The sequence below is a fragment of the Balaenoptera musculus genome, chromosome 3 (genome assembly GCF_009873245.2).
Source record: "Balaenoptera musculus isolate JJ_BM4_2016_0621 chromosome 3, mBalMus1.pri.v3, whole genome shotgun sequence".
Classification (NCBI taxonomy): Eukaryota; Metazoa; Chordata; class Mammalia; order Artiodactyla; family Balaenopteridae; genus Balaenoptera; species Balaenoptera musculus.
Window position 1 is genome coordinate 77062435 of NC_045787.1, and position 26036 is coordinate 77088470.

Genomic DNA, 26036 nt, shown 5'->3' on the forward strand with positions numbered 1-26036 from the left:
ATTCTAGTACCTTCTTTTGACCAAATGAAAGCAGGAAGAGGCTGTTTGTCATCTCTGTCAAAGTGCCAGTGGGTAACGATAGATGGTAGAAAAGAGTGGTCATTTCACCCACCCCCTATAAGGCCATCTTGTTTAAAACAACCTAAAGCAGTCATTCTCCATGTAGAGGAGTTTGAGAATCATTTGGGGGGCGGGGCTTACAGCTTTTTAAGCTATAATCCTTGCTCCCTCTCCCTCCTGCCCTTTCCCTTTTGTAAATTTCTAAGTGTCCATTGCTGCCCTCCCCTGATCCCCATACACTGGCTATGAGTGATTCTGTTCCTGGGCCCAAAACCACTGAGCTAAGGTGTTAATGCTCGGCCAGTCACATTGTCCAATAGCTTGACATAACATTCGTTGCCTGTAATCATTATGTACAATTTTAGTATAAAATAATTAAATATGTATGAATATTTAATTTAATTTAATATTAGTTAAATGTGTATGAATATCCTGCATACTTTGCGTATAGTTTCACTGATTAGAATTAGTGATCATTTTTTTCCCTAGCAATATTATAAAATTATATCATCTTCCATGTGATGTCCTACTCTAATCTTGAGTTTTAAATCAATTAATTAGTTAATTATTAATTGTTTGAAATTTTAGCCACAAAGGATCCACATCACTAAGAAACAATGTACCCCCTTGCTGAATATCTAGAGATTAACAAGGAAAGGCTAACTTCTTTTGGTTGTTGAGTTTGAGCCCTCCCTTGGTTTTGAGAATCTTTTTAATTATTGTGGTAATGGGTGCTGAATTATTCTCAAACAATGTTCTTGTGGTAGGCCAGGATTCCTAGCCTAGCAAATTAGAATTGTTTCCTTCTCCAGTCCTCTGACAATCATATTCTTACACCTCTTCACATGTTTCCAAAGACTGAATGTGATGAACACTGATCTACATATTTGCAATTAAAATCTTGGCAAAATACCCTGATTGATTTCCAGTTGAACCAGTAATAAACCATATACCATATCTTTTCTGCTTGTGTATAACTTCTCCACCTTCTCCTACTGATCAATGAACTGAAGATTTGGTTACTGTTCAAAATGGAAAGACAACCAATAGGAAACAAAAGACGTTCTAGCTAGTTCTGATAATCTGAAAATAATTCTGGAAAGCTGTGGGAAAGGGGTTAGGTCCAGCAGTATGTATGTAGTTTGGAGAAGCTCTCCAGGATCTAGATAAATGAAAATAAATGGAAAGAAGAAAAAGAAACCAACCATTTATTAATTTGTTAAACAACTACTATGCTAAGTGATTTACATAGGATTTCATTTAATCCTCTTAAGAATTGCATATTTTGCAAATGGGTAAGTGGGTATTGGGACAATTTTTAAAATGAGAAGACTAAGGCCCAGAGAGATTAAATAACTTACCCTGGGTCACACAGATAGTAAGATTCTATTTGATTCTAATGCTCTTTTCAGTAGACCAGTCTTATAAAATCCTAGACTCAGTAGTTTATATCCAGGCAGTTTAAATAACCAAGAGAGGAATTTGTATCTAAATTCAAAAAGCACTAGAAATTAATATTGTGCCCTCTATTATTCTGCTTAATATCTTAATGCTGTTGAAATTCTCTCTGATGAACGAAATTTCCTGCTTCTGTGAAAGAGAGTATTGTACACTGATTGGAATTAGCAAATAAGAGTTTTGTTGACAGAGTTTCTTTAGATGTCTTAATAAGCAGTAGAGGAGGGATGAATTAGACATCTTTGAATATGGTGAAATTTTTAAAAAGCAGGATTAAATTACATAGCAAAAATCTCCCTTATAGTGTAGGAATACAGTTGCTTAGACTGAAGGATAAGTAGCACTGTTCATATTTTTACATAAATTTCAAATGAAGCCTATTTTAAAATCAATTCTCCTATTCTACTGAATTTTTATTTTAGGTGAAAGTGGGATGAAATGTCGTGGAAGGTATTATGATTATTTCCACTTTACAGATGAGGAAACTGCGGCACAGAGCAGTTAGGGAATTTGCTCAAGGTCATACAGCTGGTAGCAGAGCTGGAATTCAGACTCGAGTGGTCTGGCTCCACAGCCATTCTCCTAACTGCATAACATCACCTCTTTAATATTTGCAAAGATTAAGCTTGCTGTTAGTGTACATTTGTGAAGTTGTTTTTCCTATGTGGTTTCCAGAACGACGTTTTATTGCACCCCACATTTTCATTTTGGTTATTTGGAAAGCAGCTTGGAGAAGGGAACTTTGTAATAATTCCTGCCATTTAAGTCTTCTTATTAAGAACATGCTTCACTGAGAAGCCAGCTGCAAGAACAGTCATGTGACAGGCTTGTCTCTCAGCCGCCACACAATTGGCTGTATGCCAGTATTTCCTCATACGTGCCCTCTCAGTTTCGTTGAGACACTTTGAGTCTGTCATCCCTGTAGAGACTGAGCCTGGCAGTTGGTCTTATAACACAACGACACATAAAACTTCTCATTTCTCTCACACTCTGTTAGGTCTGTGCCTAAGGAATGAATTTGAAAGCACTATGGAAACCAAGCTGAAAGGCTCTGAGGCGACTGTTCAGCAGAGCTCAGAATTTTTTATTCTTATACAGTAATCATATCATCAGTAACCATATATGCTTTAGATGAGCTCATAATCTTTTAGGATAAACAAGCCATGCATTTCAATCCAAAAAAAATTCATAATGTAAAATAGTGTTGCCCTTTCTCTTTAAGATAAACAACATGCGTGTGTAACTTCTCAAAGCAGTGGTCACCACAGAAGTGCTCCACCATTCTGGGACTGAGGAGAACTTTTGAGGCTGTTGATATTTGTAAAAGAATACAGATCACTTTTGTTTACTGACTTACCATGTGCCAGGCCTTATAAACACACCCTCATTAAATTCTCACTACCATCTTATGAGTTAGGTGTCATCTTTATACCCATTTAACAAATAAAAAACACAAGTTTGGAAAGCTTGAGCAGCTTTCTTGAAGTTACACAACTAGAATGAGACCCCAGGTCCGTGGGACTCCAGAGGCTAAACTCCTGTGTTTCCCTTTGAACATCTGTCATTGGGTACATTATTTAATAAGCTTTACATATTTATAGCATATCATATTAGAGTTGCAGAACAACAGAGTTCTCAAGCCTGACAGCTTACAGATGAGGAAACTGTGTTCTAGAGAGGTAAAGACTTAAGTTCAAAGAGCTTGTCATGGGCTGTCTTCCTCATTGTTCATTATATCGATTCTAATCTGCTGAAACTGCGTGACTCACAGGCTTAAGAAGATCATAGACGCACAAACCTTTTCTAGGGGAGGGGCCACAAGAGGAAAGTAGGCTGTCTTTTCTGGGTCTAACTTCTGTGCTTTGTCTTGGGCAACCAAATTCAGACGTAGCTGGAATTATTTCATGCATCAAGAAAAGCAACCAGGATCCTTAGAGGCATGGACGCAACTTAAAAAAAAAAAAAAAAGCTGCATTTCTGCTCTTTGATGACTAATCCAGGCTACGTGGCTTGCTCTCTTCCTTGCTTACAAAATAGTCATCTCAGGGCAGAGAGGGGGAAAGGGGGAAAAGTGGAGTTCACAAAGCAATGAAAATGAAACAATTGTTTTATAGTACTGGAAGTTCAACTTCATGTGTTTTGTGGATTTTTTCTAAGCACTTGGGGTGGTCCTGTGTTAGACCTCATAATCAGGCACTCACAAGGTGTGGCCAAATGTTCTCAGGTCTCTCTGGCTCTTGGATTGTCATCACAGATCAACTGTGGCTACCGTCTCGGTTGCCAGGCAACATATGGATGTTTATTTTGAGGTCTGCCCACAGGGTTGCATCAGAGACCAAAGCTGCATGTGCTCTCCACTTCCCAGAGCAAGTAGAGCTCAGGCATTCTATTTTTATCTTAATATATTATTAAGATAATATATCTTAATATATTTTAATTATATTTAATTAAGATAATTAAATATATTTAAAATATATTTTAATATATGTAAATCTATTAATGTAATATATTTAAATATATTTATATTTAAATAATATTTATTTTTATATTATTTTAACATAGTTCATGAATGTATAGCATACTCAGCTGAGATAGAATCACGTTCTGTTCCCCCAGGCAGTGTTCAGTTTGCCTCATTTTGCCGTGTTCTACTTCATCCACCCGGTTGTCCTCTGGACTGATTATCTCTGGTACTTTCCCACCTCTAAGTCTTGCTCAAGCTGTTCTGCTCACCTGGAATGACTACTCCATCTCGGGCTCCAACTCCATGTTTTATAAAACTAAAATCTTTTATTTTACTTTTTGAAAGTAGGGGAGTTAACTTGTTATAGCAAAAAGTTCGTGGGCATTATCGTCAATGTCTGTGTTCAGATCCAAGCTCTACAACTTCTTGACTGTGAGATCTTAGATAAGTTACCTAACTTCTCTGAGCCTCAGTTTTCTCGTTTATAAAATGCAGATAATAATGATTAGGTCCTAGGATTGTATAAAGATACATTGAAATCAGATGCCCAAAGCCCCTGCCACAGTTCCTGGCATATGGAAGATTCCATAGTCCTCACCTACCTCCCCATCACACTGCAATTAATACTAAGTAAATTGTTCCCATCTCCTCTGTGAAGTTTTTCCTAGCCGTCTTCAAACCCACAACTCAGAAATAGTCTCCCTCTTCTGATCTCTTATAACTTCATATTGTACTTAAGATCCTATCACAATTGACCTGCTCTTACATTACATACATGCTGAGATGTAAGTTGGTGCCCTAATTAGATCTGCTGGCACAAAGCCATGTTCTCCCTGAAAGAGATGGCTCAACGGCATTCATAGATGACCCATTTCATCAGAATCATGTTTTTTGTTATGATTAAATACTATACTTTGTTAGGTGACTGAGTTGAAGTTCTCTTTAGAAGCACCATTTTTATGGTAAATAATTAAAGGCATTGCAAGACAAGATGGTATGTCATGGTGTGACTGCATGGCAAACAATAGACAGAGCTAAACATCTGAATATTCATCTCCTGAAGTGAATAATCCATCACCTTAAACCTGTTCTCACCGGGTCCATGAATGGTGTTTCTGAAGAACGTCAGTGCTTTCTTTAGAAAGCCCCTCATTAGCCGTCTATTGTTTGTTCCAGGTGTCTTACAGGAAGTAGCTCAGGGATTTTTTTGTGTATATGCGTTTTTTTAAAGTTGTACAACTACTGGGTGATGACAATAAGGATGTAAAAGACTAGATGTTTATGTTTTCCTAATCAGTTTTCTGACCTGTGCTTTGGACAAAATTTCTGATGATTGAATAAAACTCGTATAATGTTGCTTTTGAGCCATCAGATAATATTCATGTTTATTCATGTACAAATTTATACATTTATTTATTTAACACATACTTGTTAAGCAACTACTGTGTGCGATGCTTGGGTATGTGCAGCAGCTGAGACAGGCATGGTCCCTGCCCTCATGGAGTTCGGGTTTGGGTCTGTCTGACGGATCCTGTGAAGAAAGAACTTTAAAAAAAACCCATGATTTCTATTCTTTCTTTTTTTGAGATGTGTTATTAAGAATCTCTTTATGGTTCAGAAGCAAATTATACATTTCTCTCTTGTGCATCTAGCAGAGCTAACTTTAAAAGTTAAAAATCAGTTAACTTGGTTTTGATTTGTCAGAACTTCTTAATTAAAAAAAAATTTTTAATATTTGTTTTGTGCTTTGCCCAGATTGCCCTAATATTTGGTATGTAATTGACTCTCGCAATAGCCCTGTGGGGTGCATGGTATTTCCACATGGGAAACCAGATGCTCTTCAGGTTTAATCGACTTACCTGTGGACTCATCGCCATTAAGAAGCTATCAGACTGAACCTTTCTTCTGATTTATTAATTATATTCTTGATTCTGGCTTTTTTTAAAAAAAGAACCAAGGTATTAAAACTATACTTCATTCTTTGTTTAAATGAAACTTTAATTGACAATTAGAAAATGGAAACAAATATTGGAATCAACAGTGATTTTTGAGCTCCTCTCTGCTATTAAACACTGTGGTAGGCACTGTGGAGAACAGAAATGATCCCTGCCTCTTGATCAATTTACAGCTTCATTGATAAGACATGACATACACTTAGAAAAGACTCAGTAACCCTCAACAGCATATATGATTAAGTGTTCAAGTGAGAAGTACAAACATATGAGAGTTGAGAAGGTAATAGGAGCTAAAGCAGATACAGGTGTTGTATCTTGAGCTAAATCTTCAAGAGGAGGGTAGGAGCTGTCTGAGCAGGGAAAGGCTTCCTCAGCCGTGGGGATGACAAGAAAGGCTTCCTCAGCGGTGGATGGGAGCATGATGGTGATGATAACACCGACTAGCATTTGTCCAGCACTTACCACTTGCCAAGCGCTGTTGTAATGGGTTCATGTACATCAACTTATCCTTAAAACAACCCTATAAGGTAAGAATTGTTACTATTCTCATTTTATAGGTGAGGACGCTGAGGCACAGAGAGGTTAAGTAACTTGGTCGAGGTTGCACATGAATTCAGTGCTGGCTGGAATTCCACCAGTCTTGAGTCCAGAGCTGCCTCTCACTCTCTTAACCAGTGAGTTATGCTGCCCGATTTGGTTCTCCTGAGACAGGAAGGACAGCATCCTGGGAGGTGGGGAGACATGGTGTGGGGCATAGCAAGAGACGTAGTGGAATGAGGAGATTAGGTCAAATGTGGAAAGTCTAAGGCTCAGGCAGAAGACATTGGACCTTATCTAGGACAGTGAGAAACCACTGAGAGTTTAGTATTTCATCAGAGTGGGAACATGGTATGCATTTATTTCAGGTAAATTAGGCAGCGATAGAAAGGATTGGGAGCTAGAAGTCGGGGGTGGGAGAGAACAAGGCAGGGAAACTATTAGAAAGGCCTTGATGTAATCCAGGTGTGAGAGATACCTGATTAGACTAGGGAAAGTGTGGGCAGGGAAAGAAATTAAAAGAATGGAATGGTAATGAGGACTTGGAGGCAGACTCCAAGCAATTCAGCGGCAGATGAGTTTCCCTGCATTACGTCATTTGGCCCTTACAGCAACTCCAGAGGCAGGTGGTATTACTCCCATTTTGCAGATGAGGTTGAAGCCTTCTGGGAGGATAATTAATGTGAATGAATAAGTGCTGGAGTAGGCATTTGAGCCTGCATCTGACTTTCTTGGCTTCCTCCCTTTAAGGTAAAATAATGTTGTCTGGTAATAAAGTAGGGCTGCTGATAAAGTATGGAGAACTGTTCACATAGTAAATGATATTTAAAGTCATGGGGGGAGAGGGGCTTCCATGGTGGTGCAGTGGTTAAGGATCCACCTGCCAATGCAGGGGACACGGATTCAAGCCCTGGTCCGGGAAGATCCCACATGCCGCGGAGCAACTAAGCCTGTGCACCACAACTACTGAGCTGCAAGCCACAACTACTGAGCCCATGTGCCACAACTACTGAAGCCAGTGCGCCTAGAGCCCCTGCTCCACAACAAGAGAAGCCACGGCAATGAGAAGCCCATGCACCACAATGAAGAGTAGCCCCCACGCACAGCAATGAAGACCCAACACAGCCAAAAGTAAATAAATAAATAAATGTATTAAAAAAAAAATAAAGTCATGGGGAGAAATCAACTCTCCAAGGATGCAGTAATATAAGAGAGAAGGCAGAGGGTTTGTGAGTAAATATTAAAGAATGCAGAGAAGAATGGAGTAAGTGGAAAAGGCTTCCAGAAGGAAACAGGTCAGAGGGCTGGGGAGTGGACCTGGAGCTCCCTGTGTCACAGCAGCCCTGGGGAAGAGGATGGTCAGTGATTCAAAATGAAACTGCAGATGGATTATCAGGTGGAAAAGGGCAGCACGTACGTGGGCTGGCATTCTCAGTAACCCTCCACAAACAAAGGCAGCTGGGGTGTGTGAAGGGTGACTGGTGCCGCCGGTGGGCGGCTGTGGGCACGCTGGCAGTGAGGGGTGGGGAGAGGAAGCAAGGTATGGGGTGAGGGGGCAGCCGTTGACTCATCTGCCGGGTGCACTCTGGGTGCACTTTCTGAACTGAGCTGGCACAAGGAGGGAGATCAAAGTCAGACTGAGTGACTGGAGGGGAGGATTCCCGTGAACCAGCTGACAGTGCCTGGAAAGAAGCTGATTGTCTTCTGAGAGCCCAAGCAAGTGAAAAGACTCTGACATGGGAGACAGAGAGGTAAGGAGCCGAGGGAATGACTTTTTCATCAGCCAGATTTAATGGCAGTAGAATGGATGAGTAAGCCCTCTAGGACCGCGCCCCTTCTGAAGAAGCCCTTGGGTCCAGCCAGGACCTGTGGGCGAGCTCACAACCCTCTCCACTCACATCCAGCATCACAGGATGGTTGGGTTGGTCCTAGGTGTTGCTTCTCTTCTCGTGCAGCCTCACTAGGCATCCTGCAGAATCAAGGGAAAGCCTTGGATAGAAACCTGCCGTGAGTAAGAGTGGGGGTGAGCAGATTAGTGTACCCAACAGACAGCTCTTTTAAAGGAACCCCATGTGGTGGAGGAGACACTTCATGCCGCAATTAGGTCATTACTTGCCTGTATATGGTACTGTAAGTGAGCGGGGATTGGCGAAGGCGGATGGATGCCCACTTAGGATTGCAGTGGTTCGGAAGTTACAATACCAGTGCTGGCGCTAGTGAGATACACCTGAAAGGAAGGGCATGTAGGATTCGGATATTTGGAGAAGAGAAACATTCCAACCAGTGGCACTTATGTGAAAAAAACATAAAGGGGGAGATGAGAGAGCTGTGCTCTGAGAAAGGGATGGGCTGGCTGCCTGGAGCAGATGTTCTGTGCTGGGAGATGCGGTGGGATTGGAGACCAGGGGTCTTTAGAGGCAAGAGAAAGGATTTCTGTGTGATACAGTGGGTAACAGGAGTCATCATCGCTGGCTCTGCTTTAGAGGGAGGCATGTGTGTGGGAGTGACACCTGCGAAGACTAGTGTAGGCAGAGCAGGTGAGAGAGCTAAAAGGCTGTAGTATGGGAGACCTTTGCAAAATATATGTGAAAAAGGAAAGCAGTTTCCATTTTTCAAGGGTCTTAAAAGCATACCATCTTCCCCTCATATCTCTAATCATTTCCTGCAGTAAACTCCAAAATTCTTATTGTAGCAAGTAAACAAATTTAAAGAGGTTTTGTTGAATAAAGCCAGAACGTAACGTGCCATACTGGATAAGTACAGGATTAAATATTAATTTTTTCTAGGCTGCAATTACTTTCTTTTATCGATATTGCTTTGTTTTAATGAGATTTGACAGCACAGTGAGATTACTTCAGGTGGGCCTACAACTGACTTAGAACCAAAACATTTCTTCGGTCACCTAGGATTTTCTTCATACCTGTTAGAGCACTTAAGTTGTAACTAAACCTGCTTGATGTCTGTTTATTGCGCTGGACTGTGAACTCTTTCAAGGCTGTGACAGTGACATTCATTGTGTATCCTCAGCCCCAGGCTCATTGCTTTTTAAACAACAATTGTTGAGTGGGTGGGTGGAAAATAATTATATTAAAATACTTTTTCTCTGTTCTTTGTTACTCTGATTTATGCCTTAACTTAAGATTATAAATGACTCATAATACTCTGGTTGTCAAGAGATTTGCATGGGTCATTTAAGAGGGAGAGTATAGTTATGGCCGCACTTTAGTCTGGTATACAGTCCTAATTCCATAGAGAGATTTTGGTATTTGAGCACTGATGTTGCTTTAAAACTGGCTATGCCTTGATGTTAGGACCGGCTGAGTGGTCGGTCCTGCAGCAGAGAGTCACTGGTTTAAAAGTCAGGTGGCCTAGGCTCAGCCCTGGCACAGACAGCTCGGAGGGTCCTCCCCGCCTTCTGCCTGGGTGATGCCCCCTTATCCTTCAGTCTCCACGTTAACTGTCACTTCTTCAGCATCACCTGTCCTGACTGTCCCCTGAATTAGATCTGGTTGCCTAGTCTGTGTTCTCATGGGACCCTGTGATTTTCCTTTATAGCACTTATCACAAGTAGTTACTAAAGTGGTTATTCTTTTTTTAAATTTATTTCATTGAAGTATAGTTGATTTACAAGGTTGTGTTAATTTCTGCTGTACAGTGAAGTGATTCAGTTATACATATGTATACACATTCTTTTTCATATTCTTTTCCATTATGGTTTATCGCAGGATATTCAATATAGTTACCTGTGCTACACAGTAGGACCTTGTTGTTTATCCATTCTATATATAATAGTTTGCATCTGCTAATCTCCATCCCTCTCCCCCTTGGCAACCACAAATCTGTTCTCTATGTCTGTGAGTCTGTTTCCGTTTTGTAGATAATTTCATTTGTGTCATATTTTAGATTCCACATATAAGTGATATCATATGGTATTTGTCTTTCTCTTTCTGACTTACTTCACTTAGTATGGTAATCTCTAGGTCCATCCATGTTGCTGTAAATGGCATTATTTCATTTTTTTATGGCTGAGTAATATTGCATTGTGTGTGTGTGTGTGTGTATACATATATATATACATACACACCACATCTTCTTTATCCTTTCTTTTGTTGATGGACATTTAGGTTTTTGTCATGTCTGGCTATTGTAAATGGTGCTGCCATGAACATAGGGGTGCATGTGTCTTTTTGAATTATAGTTTTGTCCAGATATATGCCCAGGAGTGGGATTGAAATAGTTAGTCTATTAATGTCATCTCTGACCAGGCTGTAACTTTCACAAGGTCAGAGACAGGTCTGTCGGTTTCCCATCAGCTAACACAGTACTTGACACAAACTATGTTCTGGATAAATACTTACGGAGCCAGTGAACTGTGGTAAACTTTGATGGGTCACTTAATCTTTATGAGATACCATTCTCCTCATCTGTTTAAAACCTACATATTCAAAGTTTTTCTCTACGGTTCTTCAAAGATTTATGGGTTAACTCTTCAAAATTCTTAAATTGTAAGTTATTCACACCTATGATTAGAAAGTCAAACCATATAGAAGATTTAAATTGAAAGTGTATATAATCCCCCAGTAGGGGTAACAAATAGTAAACTTTTCTTGTCTTTACAAATAAAATAAAAATTGAACACACTACACTTAGCCAGAGTTGAACCAGCCCATAACAGGGTGGGATTATTTTCCTCATTTCCAGCCCCCATGAAGTGGTTTTCCTATTTTAGTTTCAAAATGTTTAGTGCCTTAGTGATGGGATGAAACTTTCACGGAGGAATCTAGACTGAGAACAGGTGTGGCCAAGGCCTTCAGCTAAGTTCACATTATAATCCGCTCCATGCTTATTTATAGGCATTCCATGGAGATTTTACTGTCCTTGGTGAGCCTTTGAAAGTCTTCTTTCTAGGATTTAAGGATCTCTTCCAGCTATTGCTTAATAAAGCAGTAAGGCAGATTGGAAAACCCAAGGCTATGTAATTTCAGGAATGTTTTAATAAACTTGGATGTTTAGAAAATAAATGAATGTTCACCCAAAGATGTGCAGCTTAAAAAGAACCTTTGTGTGGAGTGTTTGTCTTGGGTGGTTTTAGATGGCTGAGGGAAATCACTGAAGGAGTGGGATGTAGCTAACTGGAACTTCTTGAGTTTGAGTGGACGTTTGTACAACCAATTCTACTTGTGGAAAGACAGAATTATATAGATATGGGTATGTTAATCCCCACAAATTAAAAAAAAATTCTCCAGGAAAAATGAATATTCACATATTTGTCCATTAATTTGATGAGGGAAATCTACTTTGGTACATCTTCCAGTTCTTTATCCCGAAGAGAATGTGAGAGAGACAGCACACGCCTGCCACAGTGACAAGGGGTGTATGTGTGTGTGTGTGTTTGTGTGTGTTTTGGGGTGGGGGGTGCTTAAGGGTGCTCAGGAATAGTTAAGTTCATATGACTATGTTTGAAAAGTCAGTATACTAAAGCTTTGGGCTTTTATCTGTAAAATGTGGCAATTTAATTCTAAGCAGCAACATGCTTTACATTAAATAAGGTCAGTGGGGAAGGTGATCGTGTTCATGGGCCATGGGTTATAGTGGGTTCACGCAGTCACCTTGAGTGTGGTGTGTTGAGGTAGGGGAGCTGGGGCACCAGCGGGGATGGGTCCATCCTGCCCGGGGACTCAGCTTCTGAAGTGGCTCAGGGCCAGGCATCAGGGAATGGGGCTCTGGGTGCTGCTGGCAGGGAGCAGCTGTTTACTGACAGCCAGTTACTTAAGAAGACACCTGGTGCCAGATGGAATCCCTGGGCTCTAAAACCTAATGGACTCAAATGTTAAGGAGGTTTAAATGAGCCTGAGTTGGAATTCGCAAAGAATGTAATTGTGAATTTAATATTAACCAGTATAATACAAGTTACTGGAGTACGTAGTTCTCAATACCATGCAAGTGTCCACATGCACATCCCCCTGCTTGGGTGATTAGATTGCAGGGGCTGACTCCACATCCCTAGGAAAGGTGTTTCTTGAATACTTCAGTTACCACTCATCACCTTTTGCCCTCTGGGGAGGAGCCTAGATGAGACAGATAATATAACAATATCCCCTTTGCAACACCGTCTCCCACTTTCTCTTCCTTACATGACGATTCTAATCTACCTGAACCTATTTCCCAGAGCTATGCCTACTCGTCTGTCTTACAATAGCTTAGGAATAATGCACTAGCAATTTAATGAACACCTACAATGTGCCAGGCATTTTACCCACATTATCGCAAATAATTACAACCCTGCAAAATAGACATTATAGGCCCCATTTTATATACTTGGAAAACTAAGACCCAAAGTCACAGAGCTAGTAATTGGCAAAGCTGGCATTTGAACAAAATTCTGTAAGTTTCAAAGTTCATGTTCTTTCTGAAAATAATACAAACAATAATTAGAATAATATTTACTGAGTACCTAATTACCAGGCAGTAATAAACTTAGAAGGTAGTTGTTACCTACGGAACAAAAATTGAGAAAGGGGAAACCAAAGATCAGAAAATTTAAGTAGCTTGCCCAAGATTATTTAGTAAGTAGCACACTCCAAATTTGAACCCATTTGATCTGGTTACAAAGGCTTTTACCCACTGGGCAACACCACATACTGAACTTTTATGGGAGTGGTACTCTAGGTGAGGTAAAACCAAGGTGAAGAGTTAAGAGTAAGTATGGTTAAAAGGAGCTGAAGGACAAAGAAGGTTGTAGGTTAACTATAATTAAACTTCTTATTTCTTTCCTTTCTAGGTGACAACTTCCTCTGCTTCAACCAGGAAGTCTTCCAGTATGAATCCCACAGAAACCAAGGTATGGAGACTCTTCAAGGGTCAACTTGGGTGAATGGCTTTCAGTTGATTATATGGTAAAGCAAAACAAATGTGGGCTGTTGACAGATGGGTTACGTGTCCTAGGAAACTTAGGCTATGGAAGTAAACGTTTTCTTCCTAATTAATGAGAGTCTTTGGAAACTCAGCTTTCCTTTCAGTATTTGCCTCCAACACCATCTATACACTTATACGTCATCTTAGAGTATCTAGAAAAGAGTAGTCAGCGAGAGGTTTTTTGGTTCTAGCCTTGAGTTTTTTAAATTGTAAGATAATTTCTCTAAGTACATTTCTCTGGATCTAGAAAAGAATATAAATTCTTAATTTCTTACTAAAATGGTTTTATTATCCTGGCCACTTAAAACTAAATCTAAGAATGAGAAAGGTTACACTAAGTGAACATAGAAAGAAGTGACACAGATACTGGTTATTTCAGATGCTTTCTGAAGTTTCTTTCTGAAATTTGAGTCATGTGGGGCACCATCTTATTGATAAACCTTTGTCGAGTTCTTGGGATTTGTTCTGATGATAATTTCTTGGAATTTCAGAAGAAAAAATACAAGCATGTCCTCCAGTGGGATTGCCACGTGGAGTAAGACTAGTTCTGAAGAGTTGGCTGAGCTGCCTTAAACCCTCTCCCCTAATTACCATGACTCAAACTGTGTTTCTTGGGAATGTTTTGGGATGGAAGATTAAAGAGAGAGCATTCTCAAGATGCTCTCAACTAATTCTTACGAGCTAATATTTTTTAGTGCCTTTAAGAGCTACCCCAGCTCCATTATTATCAAATTTCCCTTGTTTAAAATTACCCATATACTTTTGCTTTCTATTTTCCTTGTAACTTTACTATCCCAGGTAGGATCCTATGCCATAATTTAGTACTGGCACCATAATTTAGTGCTACTGAGGGATCCTATGGCCTCATCTTGAACTTTTCTTTAAAGGACATTGCAAATATCTTGAAACACACTGTCCAACTCTAAGCTCTTATAAATGTCATTTAGCACTCATTTTAATTTTTAAATTTATTTTTAATTTAAAGTTATGTTTTTACTAAGTAATTTACATTTACATTAATTTCTTAATTATTCACAATGTATGTTAACTGATCCATAATTAATCTATTAGCTGTCACTACTTATTTATACCAAGCTTAATCTTAAAAAATAAAAAAAATCTGACCTTAATCTTAAAATAATCTTAAGACTGTAGTAGAAATATTTACCCCCTCCCCAAAAAAATTCTCATGGAACTTAAGAGTCCATGAAAATTAAAGTAAGGAGATAGAAAGGAGAGCCAGAAATATAGGATTTCCGTTTTATTATTTTGGTTTGCATTTGACACAATGCCTGATTATAATCCATCCCCGCTGACTCTCAGCTTGAGGACCAATGATTATTTCAAGTGTGCCCTGTTTTCCAGAGTAAGTGGCAGCAAACACTTCAGCCATTGCTAAGCATGAATCATGAGAATTCCTGGCACTCCTACGGAACTGGATGAAGAGAAGAGAGAGAGGAAAGTAGGAGAGAGAAGGAGGGAGAGACAAAAATAAGATGCACATGATGAAGTATCACCAGTGGCTGACTCAGAACCGCTCTTTGCCTCAATTCTCTTTCCTTGGTGGATTTCAATCACACTATTCTCATTAATCATCTTATCTTCATGTGCTGCTTTTTAAATTTTTTTTTAATTTTAATTTTAAGAAATTTTTATTTTATATTGGAGTGTAGTTGATTTACAATGTTGTATTAGTTTCAGGTGTACAGCAAAGTCATTCAGTTTTACATATACATGTATCTATTCTTTTTCAAATTCTTTTCCCATTTAGGTTATTACAGAATATTGAGTAGAGTTCCCTGTGCTATACAGTAGGTCCTTGTTGGTTATCTATTTTAAACATACTAGTGTGTATATGTCAATCCCAAACTCCCAATTTATCTCTCCCCCCCACCTTTCCCCTTTAATAACCATAAGTTTGTTTTCTAAGTCTGTGAGTCTGTTTCTGTTTTGTAAATAAGTTCATTTGTATCATTTTTTTTAGATTCCACATGTAAGTGATATCATATGATATCATCTTTCTCTGTCTGACTTACTTACTTCACTTAGTATGATAATCTCCAGGTCCATCCACGTTGCCGCAAATGGCATTATTTCATTCTTTTTAATGGCTGAGTAATATTCCATTGTATGTATGTACCACATCTTCTTTATCCATTCATCTGTCCACAGACATTTAGGTTGCTTCCATGTCTTGGCTATTGTAAACAGTGCTGCAGTAAACACTGGGGTGCACGTATCCCTTTGAACCATTGTTTTCTCCGGATATATGCTTAGGAGTGGGATAGCTAGATCATATGGTAGCTCTATTTTTAGTTTCTTAAGGAACCTCCATACTGTTCTCCATAGTGGTTGTACCAATTCACATTCCCACCAACAGTGTAGGAGGGTTCTCTTTTGTCCACACCCTCTCCAGCATTTATTGTTGGTAGACTTTTTGATGATGGCCATTCTGACTGGTGTGAGGTGATATCTCATTGTAGTTTTCATTTGCATTTCCTAACAATTAGTGATGTTGGGCATCTTTTGATATCCCTCTTGGCCCATCTGTGTGTCTTCTTTGGAGCAATGTCTATTTAGGTCTTCTGCCCATTTTTTGATTGGGTTGTTTGTTTTTTTGATATTGAGTTGCATGAGCTGTCTGTAAATTTTGGGGATTAATCCCTTGTCGGTCACATCATTTGCAAACATTTTCTCGCATTCTGTAGGTTGCCTTTTCATTTTGTTTATGGTTTTCTTAGCAGTACAAAAGCTTTTAAGTTTAATTAGATCCCATTTGTTTATTTTTGTTTTTACTTCCATTACTCTAGGAGACGGATCCAAAAAGGTATTGCTGTGATTTATGTCACAGTGTGTTCTGCCTATGTTTTCCTTTGAGAGTTTTATAGTATCTGGTCTTATATTTGGGTCTTTAATCCATTCTGAGTTTATTTTTGTGTATGGTGTTAGAGAATTTTCTAATTTCATTCTCTTACATTTAGCTGTCCAGTTTTCCCAGCACCATTTATTGAAGAGACTGTCTTTTCTCCATGATATAGTCTTGCCTCAGTTGTTGTAGATTAATTGACCATAGATGCGTGGGTTTATTTCTGGGCTTTCTATACTGTTCCATTGATCTATATTTCTGGTTTTGTGCTGGTACCATACTGTTTTGATGACTGTAGCTTTGCAGTATAGTCTGAAGTCAGGGAGCCTGATTCCTCCAGTTCTGTTTTTCTTTCTCAAAATTGCTTTGGATATTCGGGGTCTTTTGTAGTTTCATACAAATTTAAAATTTTTTTGTTCTAGTTCTGTGAAAAATGCCATTGGTAATTTGATAAGTTGCATTGAGTCTGTAGATTGCCTTGGGTAGTATAGTCATTTTGAAAATATTGCTTCTTCCAGTCCAAGAACACGGTATATCTTCCCATTTGTTTGTGTCATCTTTGATTTCTTTCATCAGCGTCCTATAGTTTCTAGAGTACAGGTCTTTTGCCTCCTTAGGTAGGTTTATTCCTAGGTATTTTATTCTTTTGATGCGATGGTAAATGGGATTCTTTGCTTAATTTCTCTTCCTGATCTTTTGTTGTTAGTGTATAGAAATGCAACAGATTTCTCTGTATTAATTTTGTATCATGCACTTTACCAGATTCATTGATTAGCTCTAGTAGTTTTCTGGTAGCATCTTTAGGATTTTCTATGTATAGTATCATGTCATCTGCAAACAGTGACATTTTTACTTCTTCTTTTCCAGTTTGGATTCTTTTTATTTCTTTTTTCTTATTGCCATGGCTAGGACTTCCAAAACTATGTTGAATAAAAGCAGTGAGACTGGACATCCTTATCTTGTTCCTGATCTTAGAGGAAATGCTTTCAGCTCTTCACTGTTGAGTATGTTGTTAACTGTAGGTTTGTCATATATGGGCTTTATTATGTTGTGGTATGTTCCCTCTGTGCCCACTTTCTGGAGAGTTTTTATCATAAATGGGTGTTGAATTTTGTCAAAAGCTTTTTCTGCATCTATTGAGATGATCATATGGTTTTTATTCTTTAATTTGTTGATGTAGTGTATCACACTGATTGATTTGCAGATATTGAAAAATTCTTGCATCCCTGGGATAAACCTCACTTGATCTCGTGGTAGATGATCCTTTTAATGTATTGTTGGATTCGGTTTGCTAGTATTTTGTTGAGGATTTTTGCGTCTATGTTCATCAGTGATACTGGCCTATAATTTTCTCTTTTGGTGGTTCTTTGGTTTTGATATCAGGTTGATGGTGGCCTCATAGAATGAGTTTGGGAGTGTTCCTTCCTCTGCGATTTTTTGGAATAGTTTCAGAAGGATAGGTGTTAACTCTTCTCTAAATGTTTGATAGAATTTGCCTGTGAAGCCATCTGGTCCTGGACTTTTGTTTGTTGGGAGTTTTTTAATCACAGTTTCAATTTCAGTACTTGTGATTGGTCTTTTCATATTTTCTATTTCTTCCTGGTTCAGTCTTGGGAGATTGTACCTCTCTAAGAATTTGTCCATTTCTTCTAGGTTGTCCATTTTATTGGCATAAAGTTGCTTGTAGTAGTCTCTTATGATCCTTTGTATTTCTGTGGTGTCCGTTGTAACTTCTTTTTCATTTCTAATTTTACTGATTTGAGCCCTCTCCCTTTTTTTCTTGCTGAGTGTGGCTAAAGGTTTTTCAATTTTGTTTATCTTTTCAAAGTACCAGCTTTCAGTTTCATTGATCTTTTCTATGGTTTTCTTTGTCTCTATTCCATTTATTTCTGCTCTGATCTTTATAATTTCTTTCCTTCTGCTGACTTTGGGTTTTGTTTGTTCTTCTTTCTCTAGTTGCTTTAGGTGTAAGGTTAGATTATTTATTTGAGATGTTTCTTCTTTCCTGAGGTAAGATTGTATCACTGTAAACTTCCCTCTTAGAACTGCTTTTACTGCATCCCACAGGTTTTGAATCATCATGCTTTCACTTTCATTTGTCTCTAGGTATTTTTTCATTTCCTCTTTTATTTCTTCAGTGATCCATTAGTTGTTTAGTAGCATATTGTTTATTGTTTAGCCTTCACATCTTTGTGTTTTTTACAGTTTTTTTCTTGTAGTTGATTTCTAATCTCATAGAGTTGTGGTTGGAAAAGATGCTTGATATGATTTCACTTTTCTTAAATTTACTGAGACTGGCTTTGTGGCCCAGGATATGATCAATCCTGGAGAATGTTCTGTGGACACTTGAGAAGAAAGTGTATTCTGTTGCTTTTGATGGAATACTCTATAAATATCAATGAAGTCCATCTGGTCTGATGTGTCATTTAAGGCCTTTGTTTCCTTATTGATTTTCTGCCTGGATGATCTGTCCATTGATGAAAGTGGGGTGTTAAAGTCCCCCATTATTATTGTGTTACTGTCAATTTCTCCTTTTATGGCTGTTAGCATTTGCCTTATATATTGGGGTGCTCTCATGTTGGGTGCATATTATATTTACAGTTGTTATATCATCTTCCTAGATTGATCCTTTGATCATTATGTAGTGTCCTTTTTTGTCTCTTGTAACAGTCTTTATTTTAAAGTCTATTTTGTCTAATATGAGTATTGCCACTCCAGCTTTCTTTCAATTTCCATTTGCATGGAATACATTTTTCCATTCCCTCACTTTTAGTCTGTATGCGTCCCTAGATCTGAAGTGGGTCTCTTGTAGACAGCATATATAAGGGTCTTGTTTTCTTTGTCTTTTGGTTGGAGCATTTAATCCATTTACATTTAAGGTAATTATATGTATATTCTTATTGTCATTTTATTAATTGTTTTGAATTTGTTTTTGTGGGTCTTTTTTCTTCCCTTCCTCTAGCTCATTATTAAACATTTCTTGTGTCTTCTCGATCTGTGCCTCCATTCTTTTTGTGAGATCTTAGATCATCTTTACTGTCATTACTCTGAATTCTGTTTCAGGTAGATTGCCTATCTCCACTTCCCTTAGTTGTTCTTCTGGGGTTTTATCTTGTTCCTTTGTCTGGGACATATTTGTCTGCCATCTCATTTTGTCTGACTTTCTCTGATTGCAGTATCTGTTTCGCAGGCTGCAGGGTTGTAGTTCTTCTTGCTTCTGCTGTCTGCACCCTGGTGGATGAGGCTGTCCAAAGGGCTCGTGCAGGCTTCCTGGTGGGAGTGCCTGGTTCTTGCCCACTGATGGTTGGAACTGGGTCTTTTCCCTCTGGTGGGCAGGGCTGTGTCAGGGGGTGTGTTTAGCTGTGAGCTCAGGAAGACTTTAAGTAGCCTGTCTGCTGGTGGGTGGGGCTGCGTTCCTGCCCTGTTCGTTGTTTGATCTGAGGCATCCCAGCACTGGAGCCTACAGGCTGCTGGGTGGGGCCAGGTCTTGGTGAGAAAATGGCAGCCTCCGGGAGGGCTCACACCAATGAGTACTACCGCCACCAATGTCTTTGTCCCCAGAGTGAGCCAAAGCCACCCCCTGCTTCCGCAGGAGACCCTCCAATACCAGCAGGTAAGTCTGGCCCAGACTCCTGTGAGGTCACTGCTTCTTTCCCTGGGTCATGGTACACACGGGACCTTGTGTGTGCCTTCCAAGAGTGTAGTTACTGTTTCCCCAGTCCTGTGGAATTCCTGTGATCAAACCCCACTGGCCTTCAAAGCCAGATGCTCTAGGGGCTCCTCCTCCCAAAGCCAGACCCCCAGGCTGGGGAGCCTGACATGGGGCTCAGAACTTTCACCCTTATGGGAGAACCTCTGCAATATACTTATTTTCCAGTCTGTGGGTCGCCCACCCGGCAGGTATGGGATTTGATTTTTTTATGATTGCTCCCCTCCTACCATCTCATTGTGGTTTCTTCTTTGTCTTTGGATGCAGGATATCTTTTTTGGTAGGTTCCAGTGTTTGTTTGTTTGTTTGTTTTTGTTGATGGTTGTTTAGCAGTTAGTTGTGATTTTAGTGTTTTCATGAGGAGAGGAAAGCTCACGTCCTTCTACTCTGCCATCTTGTCTCCACCTCCCTTCATGTACCTCTTTTTTTCTTTTTTTTTTTAACATCTTTACTGGAGTATAATTGCTTTACAATGGTGTGTTAGTTTCTGCTTTATAACAAAGTGAATCAGTTATACATATACATATGTCCCCTCCCTCCCACCCTCCCTATCCCACCCCTCTAGGTGGTCACAAAACACCGAGCTGATCTCCCTGTGCTATGCAGCTGCTTCCCACTAGCTACCTATTTTATGTTTGGTAGTGTATATATGTCCATGCCACTCTCTCACTTTGTCCCAGCTTACCCTTCCCCCTCCCCATATCCTCAAGTCCATTCTCTAGTAGGTCTGTGTCTTTATTCCCATCTTGCCCCTAGGTTCTTCATGACCAATTTTTTTTTTTTCTTAGATTCCGTATATATATGTTAGCATACAGTATTTGTTTTTCTCTTTCTGACTTACTTCACTCTGTATGACAGACTCTAGGTCCATCCACCTCACTACAAATAACTCAATTTCGTTTCTTTTTATGGCTGAGTAATATTCTATTGTATATATGTGCCACATCTTCTTTATCCATTCATCTGTTGATGGACACTTAGGTTGCTTCCATGTCCTGGCTATTGTAAATAGTGCTGAAACGAACATTTTGGTACATGACTCTTTTTGAATTATGGTTTTCTCAGCATATATGCCCAGTAGTGAGATCGCTGGGTCATATGGTAGTTCTATTTTTAGTTTTTTAAGGAACCTCCATACTGTTCTCCATCGTGGCTGTATCAATTTACATTCCCACAAAGAGTGCAAGAGGGTTCCCTTTTCTCCACACCCTCTCCAGCATTTATTGTTTGTAGATTTTTTGATGATGACCATTCTGACCGGTGTGAGATGATATCTCATTGTAGTTTTGATTTGCATTTCTCTAATGATTAATGACGTTGAGCATTCTTTCATGTGTTTGTTGGCAATCTGTATATCTTCTTTGGAGAAATGTCTGTTTAGGGCTTCTGCCCATTTTTGGATTGGATTGTTTGTTTTTTTGATATTGAGCTGCCTGAGCTGGTTGTAAATTTTTGGAGATTAATCCTTTGTCAGTTGCTTCATTTGCAAATATTTTCTCCCATTCTGAGGGTTGTCTTTTCATCTTGTTTATGGTTTCTGTTGCTGTGCAAAAGCTTTTAAGTTTCATTAGGTCCCATTTGTTTATTTTTGTTTTTATTTCCATTTCTCTAGGAGATGGGTCAAAAGGGATCTTGCTGTGATTTATGTCATAGTCTATTTTTTTTTTAAAGGGGTGGCACAAGGGGTGTGTGTGATGCAACTGTTCTTTTTTTTTTTTCTTATCTTATTTATTTACTTTTGGCTGTATTGGTTCTTCGTTGCTGCACGCGGACTTTCTCTAGTTGCGGCAAGCGGGGGCTACTCTTCGTTGCGGTGTGCAGGCTTCTCATTGTGGTCGGAAAAGATACTTGATACGATTTCAATTTTCTTAAATTTACCAAGGCTTGATCTGTGACCCAAGATATGATCTATCCTGGAGAATGTTCCATGAGCAGTTGAGAAGAATGTGTATTCTGTTGTTTTTGGATGGAATGTCCTATAAATATCAATTTAGTCCATCTTGTTTAATGTATCATTTAAAGCTTGTGTTTCCTTATTTATTTTCATTTTGGATGATCTGTCCATTGGTGAAAGTGGGGTGTTAAAGTCTCCTACTATGATTGTGTTACTGTCAATTTCCCCTTTTATGGCTGTTAGTATTTGCCTTATGTATTGAGGTGCTCCTATGTTGGGTGCATAAATATTTACAATTGTTCTTCTTCCTGGATTGATCCCTTGATCATTATGTAGTGTCCCTCTCTGTCTCTTGTAATAGGCTTTGTTTTAAAGTCTATTTTGTCTGATATGAGAGTTGCTACTCCAGCTTTCTTTTAATTTCCATTTGCATGGAATATCTTTTTCCATCCCCTCACTTTCAGTCTGTATGTGTCCCTAGGTCTGAAGTCGGTCCCTTGTAGACAGCATATATATGGGTCTTGTTTTTGTATCCATTCATCCAGTCTATGTCTTTTGGTTGGAGCATTTAATCCATTTCCATTTAAGGTAATTATCGATATGTATGTTCCTATTACCATTTTCTTAATTGTTTTGGGTTTGTTATTGTAGGTCTTTTCCTTCTCTTGTGTTTCCTGCCTAGAGAAGTTCCTTTAGCATTTGTTGTAAAGCTGGTTTGGTGGTGCTGAATTCTCTTAGCTTTTGCTTGTCTGTAAATGTTTTGATTTCTCCATCATATCTGAATGAGATCCTTGCTGGGTAGAGTAATCTTGGTTGTAGGTTTTTCTCCTTCATCATTTTAAATATGTCCTGCCACTCCCTTCTGGCTTGCAGAGACTCTGCTGAAAGATCAGCTGTTAACCTTATGGGGATTCCCTTGTGTGTTATTTGTTGTTTTTCCCTTGCTGCTTTTAATATTTTTTCTTTGTACTTAATTTTTGATAGTTTGATTAATATGTGTCTTGGCGTGTTTCTCCTTGGATTTATCCTGTATGGGACTCTCTGTGCTTCCTGGACTTGATTAACTATTTCCTTTCCCATATTAGGGAAGTTTTCAACTATAATCTCTTCATATATTTTCTCAGTCCCTTTCTTTTTCTCTTCTTCTTCTGGGACCCCTATAATTCGAATGTTGGTGTGTTTAATGTTGTCCCAGAGGTCTCTGAGACTGTCCTCAATTCTTTTCATTCTTTTTTCTTTCTTCTGCTCTGCAGTAGTTATTTCCACTATTTTATCTTCCAGGTCACTTCTCCGTTCTTCTGCCTCAGTTATTCTGCTATTGATCCCTTGTAGAGAATTTTTAATTTCATTTATTGTGTTGTTCATCATTGTTCGTTTGCTCTTTAGTTCTTCTAGGTCCTTGTTAAACATTTCTTGTATTTCCTCCATTCTATTTCCAAGATTTTGGATCATCTTTACTATCATTACTCTGAATTCTTTTTCAGGTAGACTGCCTATTTCCTCTTCATTTGTTAGGTCCAGTGGGTTTTTGCCTTGCTCCTTCATCTGCTGTGAGTTTTTCTGTCTTCTCATTTTGCTTAACTTAGTGTGCTTGGGGTCTCCTTTTCGCAGCCTGCAGGTTCGTAGTTCCCGTAGTTTTTGGTGTCTGTCCCCAGTGGCTAAGGTTGGTTCAGTGGGTTGTGTAGGCTTCCTGGTAGAGGGGACTAGTGCCTGTGTTCTGGTGGATGAGGCTGGATCTTGTTTTTCTGGTGGGCAGGTCCACATCTGGTGGTGTGTTTTGGGGTGTCTGTGGCCTTATTATGATTTTAGGCAGCCTCTCTGCTAATGGATGGGGTTGTGTTCCTGTCTTGCTAGTTGTTTGGCATAGGGTGTCCAGCACTGTAGCTTGCTGGTCATTGAGTGGAGCTGGGTGTTGGCATTGAGATGGAGATCTCTCAGAGATATTTGCCATTTCATATTACGTGGAGCTGGGAGGTCTCCTGTGGACCAGTGTCCTGAACTTGGCTCTCCCACCTCAGAGGCACAGCCCTGATGCCTGGCTGGAGCACCAAGAGCCTGTCATCCACATGGCTCAGAATAAAAGGGAGAAAAAAGAGAAAGACAGAAAAAAGATAAAGTAAAATAAAATAGTTATTAAAATAAAAAAATTTTTTAATAATTATTTTTTAATTAAAAAAAGAAAAGAAAGAGAGCAACCAAACCAAAAAACAAATCCACCAATGATAACAAGTGCTAAAAACTATACCCAAAAAAAAAAAAAAAATGGACAGAGAGAACCCTAGGACAAATGGTAAAAGTAAAGCTATACAGACAAAATAACACACAGAAGCATACACATACACACTCACAAAATGAGAAAAAGGGGAAAAAATGTATAGATCGTTGCTCCCAAAGTCCACCTCCTCAATTCGGGATGATTCGTTGCCTATTCAGGTATTCCACAGATGCAGGGTACATCAAGTTGTTTGTGGAGATTTAATCCACTGCTCCTGAGGCTGATGGGAGAGATTTCCCTTTCTCTTCTTTGTTCACACAGCTCCTGGGGTTCAGCTTTAGATTTCGACCCGCCTCTGGGTGTAGGTCGCCTGAGGGCATCTGTTCTTCGCTCAGACAGGCTGGGGTTAAAGGAGCAGCTGATTCGGGGGCTCTGGCTCACTCAGGCTGGGGGGAGGGAGGGGTACTGGATGCCGGGGGAGCCTGCGGCGGCAGAGGCCGGCGTGACGTTGCAGCAGCCTGAGGTGCGCTGTGCGTTCTCCTGGGGAAGTTGTCGCTGGATCATGGGACCCTGGCAGTGGCGGGCTGCACAGGCAGGGGAGGTGTGGATAGTGACCTGTGCTCGCACACAGGCTTCTTGGTGGCGGCAACAGCAGCCTTAGCGTCTCATGCCCGTCTCTGGGGTCCGCGCCGATAGCCGTGGCTCGTGCCCGTCTCTGGAGCTCCTTTAAGCAGCGCTCTTAATCCCCTCTCCTCGTGCACCAGGAAACAAAGAGGCAAGAAAAAGTCTCTTGCCTCTTCGGCAGCTGCAGACTTTTTCCCGGACTCCCTCCCGGCTAGCTGTGGCGCACTAGCCCCTTCAGGCTGTGTTCACGCCGCCAACCCCAGTCCTCTCCCTGGGATCCAACCAAGCCCGAGCCTCAGCTCCCAGCCCCCGCCTGCCCCGGTGGCTGAGCAGACAAGCCTCTCGGGCTGGTGAGTGCTGGTCAGCACTGATCCTCTGTGCGGGAATCTCTCCGCTTTGCCCTCCGCACCCCTGTGGCTATGCTCTCCTCCGTGGCTCCGAAGCTTCCCCCCTCTGCCACCCCCCGTCTCCACCCTCGAAGGGGCTTCCTAGTGTGTGGAAACCTTTCCTCCTTCACAGCTCCCTCCCACTGGTGCAGGTCCCATCCCTATTCTTTTGTCTCTGTTTTTTCTTTTTTCTTTTGCCCTACCCAGGTACGTGGGGAGTTTCTTGCCTTTTGGGAGGTCTGAGGTCTTCTGCCAGCGTTCAATAGGTGTTCTGTAGGAGCTGTTCCACGTGTAGATGTATTTCTGATGTATTTGTGGGGAGGAAGGTGATCTCCGCGTCTTACTCTTCTGCCATCTTGAAGCTCCTCTCCCCTTCATGTACTTCTGATGTTTGGTTCATAACATTTATATCAGCCTCCTCTTGGAGATTTTTGTGAACTTTATGAGCATATTTCTTTAAATATTTTGAGCTTTTAGAGGAAAGATGTTAATTCAAATAAAGCCTATATCAAATCCTTGTCATGTTATACACCTTAGAAATGAAAGTCACTCTAGCTCTGGAGGTAATATGTCTAGATCTATGTTCTCTCTCTCTTGTTCCTCATATTAGAATTGGTAGTCACACTGCTGTGTGTAAGATGAAAGGTCAGATCATTGTTAATCAGGTTGAGATCTCTGAGAGACTTTGTAGAGTGGACACTGGAGCCAGACGGCTTGGCTTCTATTCCCAGTTCTATGCTGGCTGTGGTGCTGGAAAATTCCTCTTGGCTTTCATTTCCTTTTTTAATTTAATTTTTATTTTATATTTGATTATAGTTGATTTACAATGTTGTGTTAGTAGTTTCAGACCTACAACAAAGAGATTCAGTTATACATATACAGATATCCATTCCTTTTCAGATTCTTTTCTCATATAGGTTATTATAGAATATTCAGTAGAGTTCCCTGTGCTA

At 39.9% G+C, this 26036-nt stretch overlaps 1 protein-coding gene across 9 annotated transcripts in view; it reads left to right on the forward strand.

Annotated features, from left to right (window-relative positions):
* CAST (calpastatin) overlaps positions 1–26036 on the forward strand; it is a 119128-nt gene that overhangs the window by 43667 nt on the left and 49425 nt on the right. For all 9 annotated transcript variants that reach the window (XM_036847218.1, XM_036847222.1, XM_036847220.1 and 6 more), the window contains one exon: positions 13256–13315. In XM_036847218.1, the coding sequence (XP_036703113.1) occupies positions 13256–13315 (60 nt within the window). The remainder of the gene's footprint in view (positions 1–13255; positions 13316–26036) is intronic.